This window comes from Puma concolor, chromosome E4 (genome assembly GCF_028749965.1).
Source record: "Puma concolor isolate L17-30 chromosome E4, mPumCon1.1.hap2, whole genome shotgun sequence".
NCBI lineage: Eukaryota > Metazoa > Chordata > Mammalia > Carnivora > Felidae > Puma > Puma concolor.
Window position 1 is genome coordinate 54222328 of NC_141683.1, and position 14119 is coordinate 54236446.

General features: G+C 43.8%; 1 protein-coding gene across 4 annotated transcripts; it reads right to left on the bottom strand.

Annotated features, from left to right (window-relative positions):
• Window positions 1-3250: 3250 nt before the first annotated feature.
• Window positions 3251-13750, bottom strand: ZBTB37 (zinc finger and BTB domain containing 37). Of its 4 annotated transcripts, none has more exons than XM_086693949.1 (5): window positions 13640-13750; window positions 12907-13105; window positions 10883-11839; window positions 9299-9398; window positions 3251-3979 (listed from the first exon to the last, which is right to left on the bottom strand). In XM_086693949.1, the coding sequence occupies exons 3-5, from the start codon at window positions 11803-11805 to the stop codon at window positions 3491-3493; spliced, it is 1512 nt and encodes a 503-aa protein (XP_086550075.1). In that variant the 5' UTR covers window positions 11806-11839; window positions 12907-13105; window positions 13640-13750; the 3' UTR covers window positions 3251-3490. The 4 variants fall into 4 exon arrangements, with proteins under 4 accessions (XP_086550075.1, XP_086550076.1, XP_086550077.1 ...); XM_086693950.1 differs by having other exon boundaries at window positions 10883-11842; XM_086693951.1 differs by lacking the exon at window positions 12907-13105 and having other exon boundaries at window positions 10883-11842; window positions 13640-13714.
• Window positions 13751-14119: the final 369 nt, after the last annotated feature.

Consider the following 14119-nt stretch of genomic DNA (forward strand, 5'->3'; position numbering starts at 1 on the left):
TCTACTGTCGTAACATCTTTGGAAACCCTGTTTTACTGATGTAGAGGGAACTGGAAACATCTAAAAATACCAAAAAATAGAATAACCAGAAAACTTTCCTTAACTGCTATCTCCCTTCGCTTCCAACCTTATCATTTAGGAATGAATTTATTTTTACTTATTCAAGATTCGATTCAACCGTCTGGTACAATGATGGCTTGGGGGTAGTTGGCAAATTACATAAAATAAAACTCAACTCAGTTCAGAGGTAAATATGGTTCTGAGTAAAGAGAGAACAAGTCATTAGAAAGAGCCTTTCTGCCTAAGCACAGTGTTCCTGTTCATGCCAATGCTATATGTATCCTGGTATCCGAGTTCAGAGAGAATAAAAGGTACCTCTTAGAACAAAGGCAGATTAAGACACTGCCATCTCTCTTCTTCTGCTGAGAATATTGGGTAGCTCCTTTGCTATCAAGTGCCACTCAATGAATGGAAACAGTCCCAGTGTTTGCTATTTTCATGGCATTAAAGTACTTACTGATGATTTAGCTCTCAATGCTAATGCAGTTCCCTTCACAAGGTGACACGTGCAAGTTAAGATTTGGTAATGAGTTTTCAGCATTAGCTACAGTCCATCTAGTACATCCTTAAGAGAGGTATCCTCTGTGCACACACCGATACAGCTATTCATTAATGCAGATAGAACACTACTACTACTATGACCCTACAGTGATGTTAACTAAGAACTAGGACAATGTCACAGTGAACCTGGATAAGAATCTTGGACAGTTATGTAGAATGCTAATACCTTTTCTAGCTAACACGGAAATTGCTTTCAGAAACTTTACTTCGTTTAAAAGCTAGCCTGGCTTGAATGTTCATGAATTCCATGGCTCCGGGCTAGGCCAATGAGGAGGTGAGGACCAGCCAACACGACTGTGCTGATGTGGTCCTAGAAGACCAGGTAGCACTCTATTCACAGTATCAATTCAGCAACATCTATTACAAGTGGATGAGAACGGAAGGGAACCCAACAAACACTCCCAGCATTTCCACATCTACTAGATAGTCTCTACTTCGTTTAAAATGCTTGTTGCTAATCCTGGATGGAGTACTGACAAACGCTGCCAACTTTCTCTTTACAAACATTACTGCAGTTCACCTTTACAATTTGGTCATAGTTTAAAAAGCTCCATTTTCTCACAGAAAACCTAAGAAACTAACAAAGCATAAAGAACTTTCCAACATACTACTTCTCAAAAGTAGGATGGACTTAACATTTTTTTGGTAGGCTTAAAAGCTCCATCTACAGCAGCATATTCTGTACTTCTCACCTTCCTGCCTATTTAGTAATGGCAAACTGTTCATGGACAGACGTGATTACCAGCTAAAATGTTTCACTAGAGATTTTAGTCTAATTTCAAATCCACTTTTATGCCCACAGGGCATAGCTGGTCCCTAAGGTGGCCCTATCATTCTGTTGCCCAACTAAAGAGGAGAATGCTCTAGTCTACATCTCCTAAGGACAAAGCTTCAACGTATCATTTAAGGGAAGGCTCTCATCAAATGGTAGCATCATGGCATTCCTATTAAAAGACACATTGCTACGTTTTTCCAGAAGAGAAAATAACCGCTCTCTAGCAATATGGTGCAGCTTTATGTGTATATACAATTATCAGATTGTGAGTTACTCTTTGCATTCTAACTTCCTATCATCAGAGAAACGCCATTCCGTTCCACCCACCTTTCCACATACCACAAAGCATTCTCAGAAAGGGAGCACGCACTAACATTCTCACAGATGGCTCACCAGTGCAGGCATGACCAGCCCCTCCCCGAATCTCTTTTACAATCGTTCTGTGCCTCTGCACCAAGATAATTTCTTAAACCACTGCATATTTCAATACTCTTAAAAATTTAATGATTAAGAGAAGCTGTATATTTTTCTCTTTCCTATTTGCATCTACTTGCCTGCATCCCTTAATAATCCTCCTTCATTCTCTGAATGCAAGACAGGGCATCTAAAACTCTACATGTTTGCTAAAGTTTTTCTGACTCTCAATGCTGGATGAAGAATCTCAGAAATCCCCAGAATTACCAAAAAGGTCCCTTGAAGTTTTAAAAATCTTAGGAATGATTAAGTAACCAAACCTGATCAAATTGATCCCTTGATCAATTTATTGCAACATGATTGTGCCTGATGTTTTCTGGTAAATGCCCTGTAGTGTATTATTAAAAAGCAAAGCTCTTGGAGTCACCAGCAAATTTGCTGATGGTTGGTTTATGAATTACTAGGTTTGCAGACGTGAGACATGGATTTAGTGAGGTTCTTCTATTGGCCTGAAAATATAAACTATTACATACGTAGAAGGAAATGGAATTGTGGTTGCAATAAGAACCATAGTGCTGGATTTCCTCAACCACAATATTGCAGAAAAAATGTGTTTAAAACTTCATATAAAAGTTATCAAATATGGAGACCTGTAGATTTAAAAATACAGTCCAGGCTCATTTCACTAGAAAGTGACATTTCTGATGTAGAATATTGCTGTTCTGTGAAGGTAGGAGCCAGAGAGACTGGATGAAACTTTGGTAGTCAGCCTAACACATTAATTCATCTGGACTAGAGCCATTTCCTAACACCCAAAGATATTTAAGCACTATGGTTTACAAACACCAATCAGGAAGTTGCAGTACTCTGCGCCATTGGACATTTGCACAAAACCTCACTTCCTTCCCCGCTCCCCTCTTCCCCAACATGAAACTCAAGCCCCCAAATGTAGCAGAACCTACTGCAAACACTTTGTTGCTCATTTCCCTTCCAGTTGCCTAGAGAGCTTCAGGTGACGCTGCCCACGAGAACACCGCTCCAAGATGGCTGCTTACATGAAACAATCAGGCAAAGTGTCAGATGCCTAATCAGGGCAAAGAGAAGGTCTAACTTTTCAAATCAGTAACAACCACCAGGATTTTTTTTTTTTTTTTCCTTGAAATGTGAAACTGCATGTTCTGGCAGGGAAGGAAGAGGAGAAATTCCTCCTTCTTGTCACCGTCGCGATTACTTCCTTCTCTCTCACTTCCTTCTCTCTCGTGGCTGGCTGGTTCAGATGACCAAGGCTCCTGCTGTGTTTTAGATCTGGGCAATTACAGCCACCAGGATGATATGGACCAAAGTACAGTGTTCAAACATGACTGGTAGATAAATGACCATTTATCACTGTTTTTTAAAAAAATTTTTTTTCTTATAAAGTTAACAAACCAAGGCTGTTGATCCCTGAATTAGAAAGTTGATTTACTTGATTATTTCCCAAAGTATGAGGTGGGAAGGAGGAGGGGAAGAGCCTCTCGTGCTTCTGCGTATGTTGCTGATCCTCTAGTTTGGCAACATCTTGGGAGTATCTTCCGATCTAGTGATGTGGCGTTTTGTGAATCTAAGTACCAGCCCGTGGCCCTCATGCTGGCTGCTTACGGCCCAAAGGGGAAGAGGGTCTGCCCCCTCCCCCTCCACGTTTCAATCTGGCCCAGTGGTGGACACAGAGCCCTGGGCAGTTTCCCCAGGAGCAACTGTCTCCTCTTGTGAAGGTGACTCTTCCTCAGCTTGTCCTCGAGATGTGACAGTTGTTTCAGGGGAGATGCTGTGAGGCCCCTCCAGGGGAATACAGCCAGGGTGGTTTTTGCGAAAGTGCTGATTCAAGATGGCCTGGAAGGGGAAGCTTTTGCCACATACGTGACAGTGGAAGGGCTTGTTGCCTGTGTGCTTGCGGATATGATACTCCAGCTGATCCTTCCGGGTGTACTTCTTGCCACACATGCGGCAGACGAATGGTGTGATTCCCATGTGCAGGCGCATGTGGCGGTCCAGGCTCCCCTTCTGATTGAAAGATTTGGCGCAGTAGATGCAGGTGAGACGGGGGTTGTAACGGAACCACCGCTCAGATACTTCTTGCTCTCGGAGATACTCCACATAGCCACTTACTCCCATCATTGCAGACTCTTCTACCTGTGTCCAGTGAGGAAAGCAAGAACACATACGTGTAAGGATACATATTGAAAGAAATCAAATCTATTTTTACCTCTCATACCAGGCAACATGCTTATTTTTAGGAGAGACCCAAACAGGAAATTAATTGCTACAAAAAAGTACAGATGTTAATATAATAATTAAAAGAACAATCTGAGGACACTCTATTCCATTACTTTAAAAGAGCAAGATGGGGGGCGCCGGGTTTCTCAGTCAGTTAAGAGTCCTACTCTTTTTTTTTTTTTGTTTATTTATTTTTGAGAGAGACAGACAGTTTGCAAGCAGGGGAGGGGCAGAGAGAGAGGGAGACACAGAATCCGAAGCAGGCTCCAGGCTGCAAGCTGTCAGCACAGAGCCCGATGTGGGGCTCAAACTCACGAACAGTGAGATCATGACCTGAGCCGAAGTCAGATACTCAACCGACTGAGCCACCCAGGAGCCCCAAGAGTCCTACTCTTGATTTCAGCTCAGGTCATGATCTCCTGATTCATGGGACTGAGCCCCATGTCGGGCTCCCTGCTAACAGCACAGAGCCTGCTTGGGATTCTCCCTCTTTCTCTGCCCCCCCCCTCAAAAAAGGGGCTCTCTCTCAAAAAAGAAATATTAAAAAAAACAAACATATAGGAGGCAATTACAGTTGTTTGGCAGAGGCTAAAGTACCAATGCAAAAGTTGACTCTGCATTAATTGGAAGAAGACTCCTCTAACTAGCAATTGGTTTTGTGTCCTTTTCTTTAATTTCTCAAAATGTGTTTTGTCTCCTTTCACATATGTAAACAGACAGTGCCTTCAGCATTTCCAACAGAAGCAGTTCTCAGCAGGTTTGGGAAGCAGTACGTGAAGCCAAGCGTTGAATAGTAACACTGAGGTTTTAGATGATTTCTGATTTGTCTTCTATAATGTTTCCTTCTGCTTCATTTCCCTGGATAATCAAAACTGAACTCACATAAAGGACTAGGGATTATCCCACCAAAAGTTCCTGGGTGACCATGGACAAAGCACAGAGTAACTTCTCTAAGGCTTAGTTTTCTCATCCACAAAATTAAAAGGTGCCAGCTCTGCCGAATTCTCATGAGAATCAAACACAATAAAGGTACCTTGAAATATTTTGAATGCATGTTATTATCCTGTATAGCAATTAAGGATACTGAAACGTGGATTCAAATCTGCATCCTACTTATTGTATGACCACGAGCAAGTTATTTACTCTATGTGTCAGTTTCTTCATCTGTAAAATGAATATAATAGCATCTACCTAGTAGGTTGCAATGAGCATGAATGAGTTAATTCAACGAAGCGCTTACTATAGCCAAGTAAATGTTAACTATTATTAAACATTACAAACTCACAATATTATTCATAATCTTGAGGGAATAGGCTCTGAAAAAACCCGCCTAACTTTTAAGTAATGTCATACCAGTATTGTCCATATGCAAATGTCATACCAGTATTGTCCATATGCAAAGTCAATGTAGTTTAGTTACCTGTGAGATCTTTTTACATTATCTTTTAAAATGTATTTACGGGGCGCCTGGGTGGCGCAGTCGGTTAAGCGTCCGACTTCAGCCAGGTCACGATCTCGCGGTCCGTGAGTTCGAGCCCCGCGTCGGGCTCTGGGCTGATGGCTCAGAGCCTGGAGCCTGTTTCCAATTCTGTGTCTCCCTCTCTCTCTGCCCCTCCCCCGTTCATGCTCTGTCTCTCTCTGTCCCAAAAATAAATAAAAACGTTGAAAAAAAATTTTTTTAAATGTATTTAATTTTTAAATCCTTTGAATTAAAACATGGGATTTGAACTCACGACCCTGAGATCAAGACCTGCGCTGATATCAAGACTCAGACACTTAACCAACTGAGCCACCTGGGCGCCCCTCCTTAAGGTTCTTTTTAAGTGAAGTATTCCATATAACGAATACATTTCATATAAATGAACGATTTCCATATTGTCTAAAATTCCATCTAGATACTTGACATGGTCTTCAAATATGTTCACCATCTTAACTGTGAATTACTAATCAGACTCAAAGAACTGAAAGGACTTTATTTTTTTTTTTAATTTTTTAACGTTTTTTTATTTATTTTTGAGACAGAGAGAGACAGAGCATGAACGGGGGAGGGTCAGAGAGAGGGAGACACAGAATCCGAAACAGGCTCCAGGCTCCGCGCTGTCAGCACAGAGCCCGACACGGGGCTTGAACTCACGGACCGTGAGATCATGACCTGAGCCGAAGTCGGCCGCTCAACCGACTGAGCCACCCAGGCGCCCCTGAAAGGACTTTAAAAAGTCATCTACTTGGTTCATTTGTATTTGAAGATCTGCAAAACTGGAAATTTCACAGGCAACCAAATAACCCCCTATTTAGGAGATGCCTCTTTACTTATCACCTACTAAGTAACCTTAGTTACTCAAAATTAGTGATAAAACATCTTCTATTTATTGGCCACCTAAAAAGGCCAATGAAGATTAGAAGATTAGAAAATGAGAACTCTGTCCTCAAGGAAATTTCAAAGTGGAAGGACACATAAAATTCATGCAACTAGAAAAAGAATAATTTTTATGAGTCAGTACAGAGTTGGGAAAAATTATACCATATCATCTGTAATTGCTACCGTGGTTTAAGGAGAGATCAAAGAGGCCTGGGCTAGTTAGGGCACATGGAACCAGGAGCTGGGTCTTGGGGGAGCCCAGACACCTGGGAAGAACAGAGTATCCCAGACTGAAGTACAGAGACAGGAGTAAGTTTGATGTGGTTCTGACATACAGAGAAGGTCTGATGAATGCTGATGAGTGGTGGAAGAAGCCAGGTTAAAAAGATTATAATTACTTGGAGAATTAAGCCAAGTATTTTCACCTTCATGTGGCAGACAAAGGAAAAAGCCACAGGATGTTTTTAAGTAAAGAAGTAACCATAGCAGTTTAATCATTCCTGTCATCAGGAAGCTCTTCCAAGTTTATCAGAATTTGTTCTTACTGTAATGTAACTGTAATGTAAGCCCCTGTCTTGTTTCTGTTCTCTGTGGCAGGGAAAAATAACTGTGGTGGAGACTCACCATAATGAACTTCCACACATATTAAGGTGTATATTAACTCATCTCTTAATATCATCTCCAGACAATATTACTTATCTGCCGCGGCTTTATAGCCTGTACCTTCTGCTTTGTTCAGGCAAACACCCTTGCAGAGTTCCCATATTTATCCCTATCCCATCTACATAAGAATGAGTTATCTCTACTTAATTAAGAAAAATTTTTAATGTTCATTTATTTATTCTTAGAGAGAACGTGAGCAGGGGAGGGGCAGAGACAGAGGGAGAGAGAGAATCTCAAGCAGGCTCTGCACTGTCACTGCAGAGCCCGAGGTGGGGCTCGAACCCATGAACTGTGAGATCATGACCTGAACCAAAATAAAAAATCAGATGTTTAACCGACGGAGCCACCCAGGTGCCCCTCTAGCCGCTTATTTAAAAAGTGCATTTCATCTCTCTGAGTAACACTTTCCTGAGGAGACACTGATTCTAGCAGTTGCCTGTTAGCGCTTCTGTTCCCACAGCACTGCTCCAGAAGCCTCGGCTCTGTGACTTGTCTCTGCTTTGTGTTCTTGTTAGTCTGCCTTACCCACCCGGAAAGTGCGTGGTCTGTCTCACGCAGCACGTATTTGCACAATAGTGACTGCATCTTACCTGAGAGGTGAAGAGAAAAGGGGTCCTAATTATATGAGTAAAGTTACTTTTCCTCCAAGCTCCTAACATTTTTTTTAAAAAACTTTTTCAAATGTTTTCTATTTATTTTTGAAAGAGAGACAGAGAGACAGAGTACGAGTGGGGCAAGAGCAGAGGGAGAGGGGGACACAGAATCTGAAACAGACTCCAGGCTCTGAGCTGTCAGCACAGAGCCGACACGGGGCTTGAACACACAAGTTGCAAGATCATGACCTGAGCTGAAGTCAGAAGCTCAACTAACTGAGCCATCCAGGCACCTCACATTTTCTCTAACATCTTACTGAAACTAAAAAATTCTTGAAGCGCCTAGGTAGCTCAGGGGCTTGAGCGTCCAACTCTAGATTTCGGCCCAGGTCATCATCTCACGGTTTGTAAGCCTGAGCCCTGAGTCAGACTCTGTGCGAAGAACGAGTAGCCTGCTTGGAATTCTCTCTCTCCGCCCCTCCCCCCTACCTCTCTCTCCAAATGAATAAACATTAAAAAGAAATAAAAAACTAAAAAATTCTAATACTTACATTCCTTTTCTGGTACCCTCACATGGTAACATGCAAGTAAATACAGTTTCTAACAAGGCTTACTGTTACTATACTATGTACACAATACACATCCAATGGCTTAAGTAAAAATCAAACAAGATATTATCATATAACGCAGATGCTAAAAACGTTAGCTACCCAATCTTAATCCACCAGTGTTTCCTTTATTTATTTATTAATGTTTATTTCTGAGACAGAGAGAGACAGCATGAGCAGGGGAGGGGCAGAGAGAGAGGGAGACAGAGAATCTGAAGCAGGCTCCAAGCTCCGAGCTGTCAGCACAGAGCCCGATGCGGGGCTCGAACTCACAGACTGTGAGATCATGACCTGAGCCGAAGTCGGATGCTTAACCAACTGAGCCACCCAGGCGCCCCCACCAGTGTTTCCTTTTAAAGGGCAAAGGATTTACAATTTATTGTGTTCCACTCTGTGAGTTCACAATCTTTTTAAAAATCAATCTTCAGTGATAGACACTTGTGAGAACAAACAAAAATATCAACCAACTACTTCAACTACTTGCTAAGGAGTTGCAAAGAAGATGGAAAACATTATTCCTATCCTTTCTAGAACATTTTAGTCTCACAGAAGATTCAGGAGGAAAAAAAATGAAAAGACACAACCATACAAAAAAAGCAATCACACACAAAAGTGCATAAGCAATTTATTTACAAATACGTAATACTATATAAATCAGTAATTACGTAGTGTTATGCCCACAGAGTATAAAATCAGACTCTCTCCATCCCAAGTCTTAAATTACCTGCATGTAGTTTCCAGGGGTTATTTTATATTACTCTCAGGAATACAGACTGGTTCCTGTAACCAGGGAAGAGTCCCACAATCTTTTCTACTTCTCAAACTCTGCTGACACCAAAAGTGTATTTCCTGCATGCCCACAAGTAAGAAAGAAACAAGTAATCGAATACAGTATTTATTTAACGAGGTCACTGTTACCTTTCCTGTACCTTTCCTTTCTTATTCGTTATATTCTGTTCACACACCGTGGCAGTTTCTTCAACCACTGAGCAATCCCAACCCCACTACATACCTGGGAGCTGGGCTGCTTAGGCTCATCCATTCTCCCAGGAGACTCACTTCTGGCTCTGTGTCTCTCCGTCAAGGGAACAACACTGCCGGAGGGGCTAAATCTGTTGGAAGAGGAGCAAAAAGGGGACTAGTAGAAAAATAGCGTCAAGGAACTTAAAAAATGATGACATCTACCCCTTTTTATCCCATGGCTGAAGAAGGGGGAACAAACAGAACAACAGATTTCTAAGAAATACTTTCATATAGTAAATATCAGATCTTAAGGTTAAAAGAGGTCTGCCCTAGTAAATTTAAGAAATACAAAATGGCATAGCAGAGAGACCACATGGCCCGGTGACACTAAGGCTAAATACAAGCTTCTGTCCTTGAGGACCGGGAGACCATAAAAGCATAAATTAAAACTGGGTCTATGATTTTGTTTCTTCTATGTAACTATTAGGTTTTTGGTTGCTCCCTCACCCACGCCCCATGGTAACTTGTTACAGATCTCAGACTGCTGATACAGATCATGGAAGTTGAAAATCTCTGCATCCAAAGCTATTACTTCTGATGCAGTTCTAACACTGGACAAAGGGTGCTAACACAGGGGAATAATAAGTACTGTCCTCAAGGATACTTTAACTGTTAAGGACCGGAGGAGAAAAGACCACCTACAGGGGATATAGGATATGCCCTCTGAATTTCTGTGACACATATGCCTCTTTTAAGGCCAGATGTGAACCAAAGTAATAGTTTCTTTAGTTTTCATCGTTCATGCAATTTTAATTTATTTTTAAGAGTGGGGAAAAAAACAAATATTACCAATCGAAGTTGGTAATATTTCTTTCTTTCAACTGAGGCTTTCTTTCCATTTACTTAGATTAAAATTGTTACTTCCACTCCCCAAAAAATGTTCTGACAATTACAATATGTTAGAAAAAGAAAAGTGAAGCATAGGGCATAGTAGCACTGGTGGAAAAAAAGAGACTCTCAGGCTTGTGGTAGCAGCAGTCATTGATGAAAGAAAACAGGGAAAGGTATTATCACATGACAAATGAAAAAAAAAAGAAAAGAAAAGAAAAGAAAAACTATCCAAAAAGCCCTTCTTTGAAATTACTGTGATTACACTAATTTAAAAAGAACGATCACTGCTGGTACCCTACTTCCTCTAATTGTGGTAGACGGGGGCAAAGAAAAGTGAACAGTGCTACAAAGGAAAGTCAAAGTCCCCCAGGCCACCTACCTGTGTGGTAACATACCAAGGAAGGGCACTGCTGCCAGGCTCCCAGCTGATGATCAGCTCCCTGCCTGGAAATCCGAGGAGGCCCTGGCAATTACTGATCCTAGCGTGGCTGCAGCTGCTATTCTGATTCATGGAAGTGTCTAACTTTACCATAGTTCTCACAACACTGTGAATACTTCAGGACTAGGAGCTTCCTGCTTTAAAGAAATAAGAACGCAAGTCTTTTGGCACACCTCCGGTTTCCTCAACTTATTTTGGCTAAGAACATCAAGTAAGGAAGACATACTCTGTGCCACACAGAGGGCCTGAGTTAGTGACGTCTGCACGACAGCCGTTTAGACGAACAAAGAAAACAAACCGTACCTGTCAATTTCACTGCTTGTTGGCCGAGCCACCTTGGCTCCTGAAGATCCCAGAGTGTAATTTTCCTGCCCCACAGAACCATGGCCGGTGGTGTCAATCACCATGGCTGTGACTTCCTCGGCACTACTCCCGTCTTCTCCGGAAGGCTGATTCTCAGTCCCAAGCCACTCCTCCAGGTTTTCCGTTTTGATGTGTACTGCCCCAAGAACTCTAACTTCATCGTCACTCCGGGCCCCCCGGTCTGCTACTCCCGTCTCCACGTACCACTGTCCTGCTCGGTTGATTCGAAGAATGGGCTCCCGGCTCTCTACATCAGAACTCTGTTCAATTATCTGAGGGCTGGTGGACTCCTCAGGAGGACTGAGCTCCCTGATATCCAACACAGCACTAACCTGACCTCGCCGGTTTCCCTTTGCAGTATTATGTCGTGGGCTAAGGGAACGGTTTAGATTCGGTGTCACCCTGTGAGACTCCGGAGGCCTTTCTGGATGCTTTGTCCTCGTTTGACTTAATTCTGCTTCAACCTCTGCCACATTAATTTTGAAGTGAATCCCCTCCAGGATCTGTGTACATTTGTCTATAATATGCTGCATCTGCAGAAAACTGGCAGCTGTCAGGTAGCTGATGATATCTGCCAGTTGCAGGCATATCCGCCCCGTATAACAGAAAGAAAGGAGCTGCTCAAAAACAGTAGGGTTCTTGATGACTGAAATGGAGACAGTACTCATCTCATTCAAGGACATGTGATCCCGGAAATAGGGTGAACTGGCAGCCAGGACCACTTTGTGAGCCCGAAAAGCCTGTCCCTGCACGTTGACCACAATATCACAGAGACGGCCCTGCATGCGCAGCTGGTTTAGATGGCTCAGGACAGAGTTGCTGAAGTCAGGGATCTCCAGTTGTATGTTCCCACCTTTCTCCATGGTCGTGCCTGAGGGTGTAGGCAGGCATTCAACCCTGCTGAAAGAGGAAACCAAGTTCATTAATAATTTGAATTTCACTCCTGCCATGCTCTCCAATTCAAATCTACTGAAAAATATTTTTTGGTAAAATTTCAAAATCTCCAAGTAAAAAGAGACAACTTCCCTTATGTTTGGATATGGAAACAAGATCCCTTAACAACCCAAATGTGACTGCTAGATTTCTACAAAGTCTACCTAAGATCATACTCCCCTTACTAATAAGCTATGCAGCATCAAAACATAAGTTTAACAGAAGGGGGAAAACCAGTTGTGACAGTTCTTTTTTTTTTCTTCTTTAATCACGAAGTATTCATACACTGAATACAAAATCCTGTGATAACTTTTCTTTGAAGGAGGAAAGAAATCAGCTCTTTGAATAAATGTAATTACACACTAATGGATTGATCCCTCTTGCTAATATTTTACTACATGCTGTAGAAGTTATGTTTATTATTTAGAAGGTGACTCATATCCCACATGAATGTATGTAAGCCATTATTTCGAAGCTTGAGAGTCAGAGCCCTCACAAAAAGGCTTGGGTTTAGGACTCTGAAGCAAGGTCTTGGCTAGGAAACATGCCACAGCCGTGTCAGAACTCAGTGAAGATGCAGAGAACCTGAAGATGTTCAACCTCAGAATTAAGAAAGGGTAGGTACACTGCTTCTATCTAAATTCAAAGCTGGGAATTTCAGGGTGGTGATGATGCTGATTCTGAAATGTAATTCCCCAAAGCTGGTAGAAAATAGAGCATTTATCAATATGGCCAATATTTTTACATCAAAAGTTTTTCTTTAAACAGCTGAAAACATTATGCCTATAACTGCATCCAATAGCCTTCAATGGTTGACACTAGTTTGTGTAAATCTCAACAGGAAGACGCTGACTTGAGCCCAACATGTTTCCATTTCTCTGTAACTTTATAAGACATTACATAGTTAGCTAAAATCTAAAATTTCAGAACTGATCCTGACAAGCTCACAGTATTGCCCCGCACTTACAACACAATCAGTAAATAGGGAAGTGTATACACTGCTTTTAAGAACCAACTTTAGCCAACCTGACCTTTTTCCAAAGCGTTTTTGTTTGTTTTGAAACTTTTAATCCAATAAGAGCCTCTGTCGATGCCATCATGAATTCAGATGTGTTTATTTTGGAGCCTACACCAGCGCCTTTTTTGTTTGCTCTTTCCGGCAATTCCCCAGTGAGGAGGAAGCCCCTGGAGTAAGGTCTCTCTCTACCGTCGGCACTGGAAGGGTGAGAGCTGTAAGAGGGAGAATCGGGAACGCCATGGGGTTGGCCACTCCGGTATTTGAGTGGCTTTAGTCTGCTATAGGAAGCGTGGGTAGTGGGAAACTGACAGAAGGGCGAAATGTCACCGAGGAGCGGGGGGAGGAGAGGGGAGCAAGGCTTGAGGCCGGGGAGCGAGCAATCAGGTGAGGGCAGAGCACCGGGAAGGGGGCGGCGCCCCGGGACCCCGTCCAGGCGGTGAGCGTAGGCGGGCGGGGAGCAGCCCAGAGGTGGGTGTGTGTATCTGGGTGTGTCCGGGCTGCGGTGGGGGAGGGGGCCGCCCATCCCGGGGTCCTGAGGGAGGGGCCCGGCGAGGGGGCGGGTCCGGCAGCTCAGCCCGGCCCGGGGCCAAGGGGGTGGAAGGTCTCCGGTGCCTTGAGGGTGGGGTGAAGGGGAGTGGCTGAGCGCCCCAGGAGCAGGCTGCGGCGGAGCCCGGACAAGGCGGTCCCGGTGCAGGGCAGCGGGACCGGTGTGCGGGGCCCGAGCCCAGTCAGGGAGCAGCACCTACCTCCGGGGGTGGAAATGGGCCGGAATGGGCCGGAACACCGTCCCGGAAGTGAAACCCCCCACCCCCTCCCCCGGAGCGGGCGACGTGCCGGAAGGAAATCACTCACCCTTACACCGCCCCCCTTCCCCTACCCCAGCGCTTTCCGTCCCTCGCGCCCCCTCCCCTCTCTTCCTTCTCAGTCGGTCGGAGGGCGGGAGCCTTGAGTCACGCGGGCTGTCGTGTCACCGCCCACAATGGCGGGTGGGGCGGGGCCAAGGGGCGGGCTAAGAGGAAGGAGGTGTGGCTGCAGGAGGAGGAAGAGATGACGGGAGGAGACGGGGAGGAGCTGAAGCCGGCGAGGGTGCGTCATGACGTCATGAAAAAGCGTCCTTATATACTGGCGCCTGGCCCCCATCTCGGTCTTTCGAGGCTGGGAATTGGCGGTTGGTATGTATGTGATCATTTTGCATAATGGCTTGTTGGCTCGAGGCCTTCAGCTCT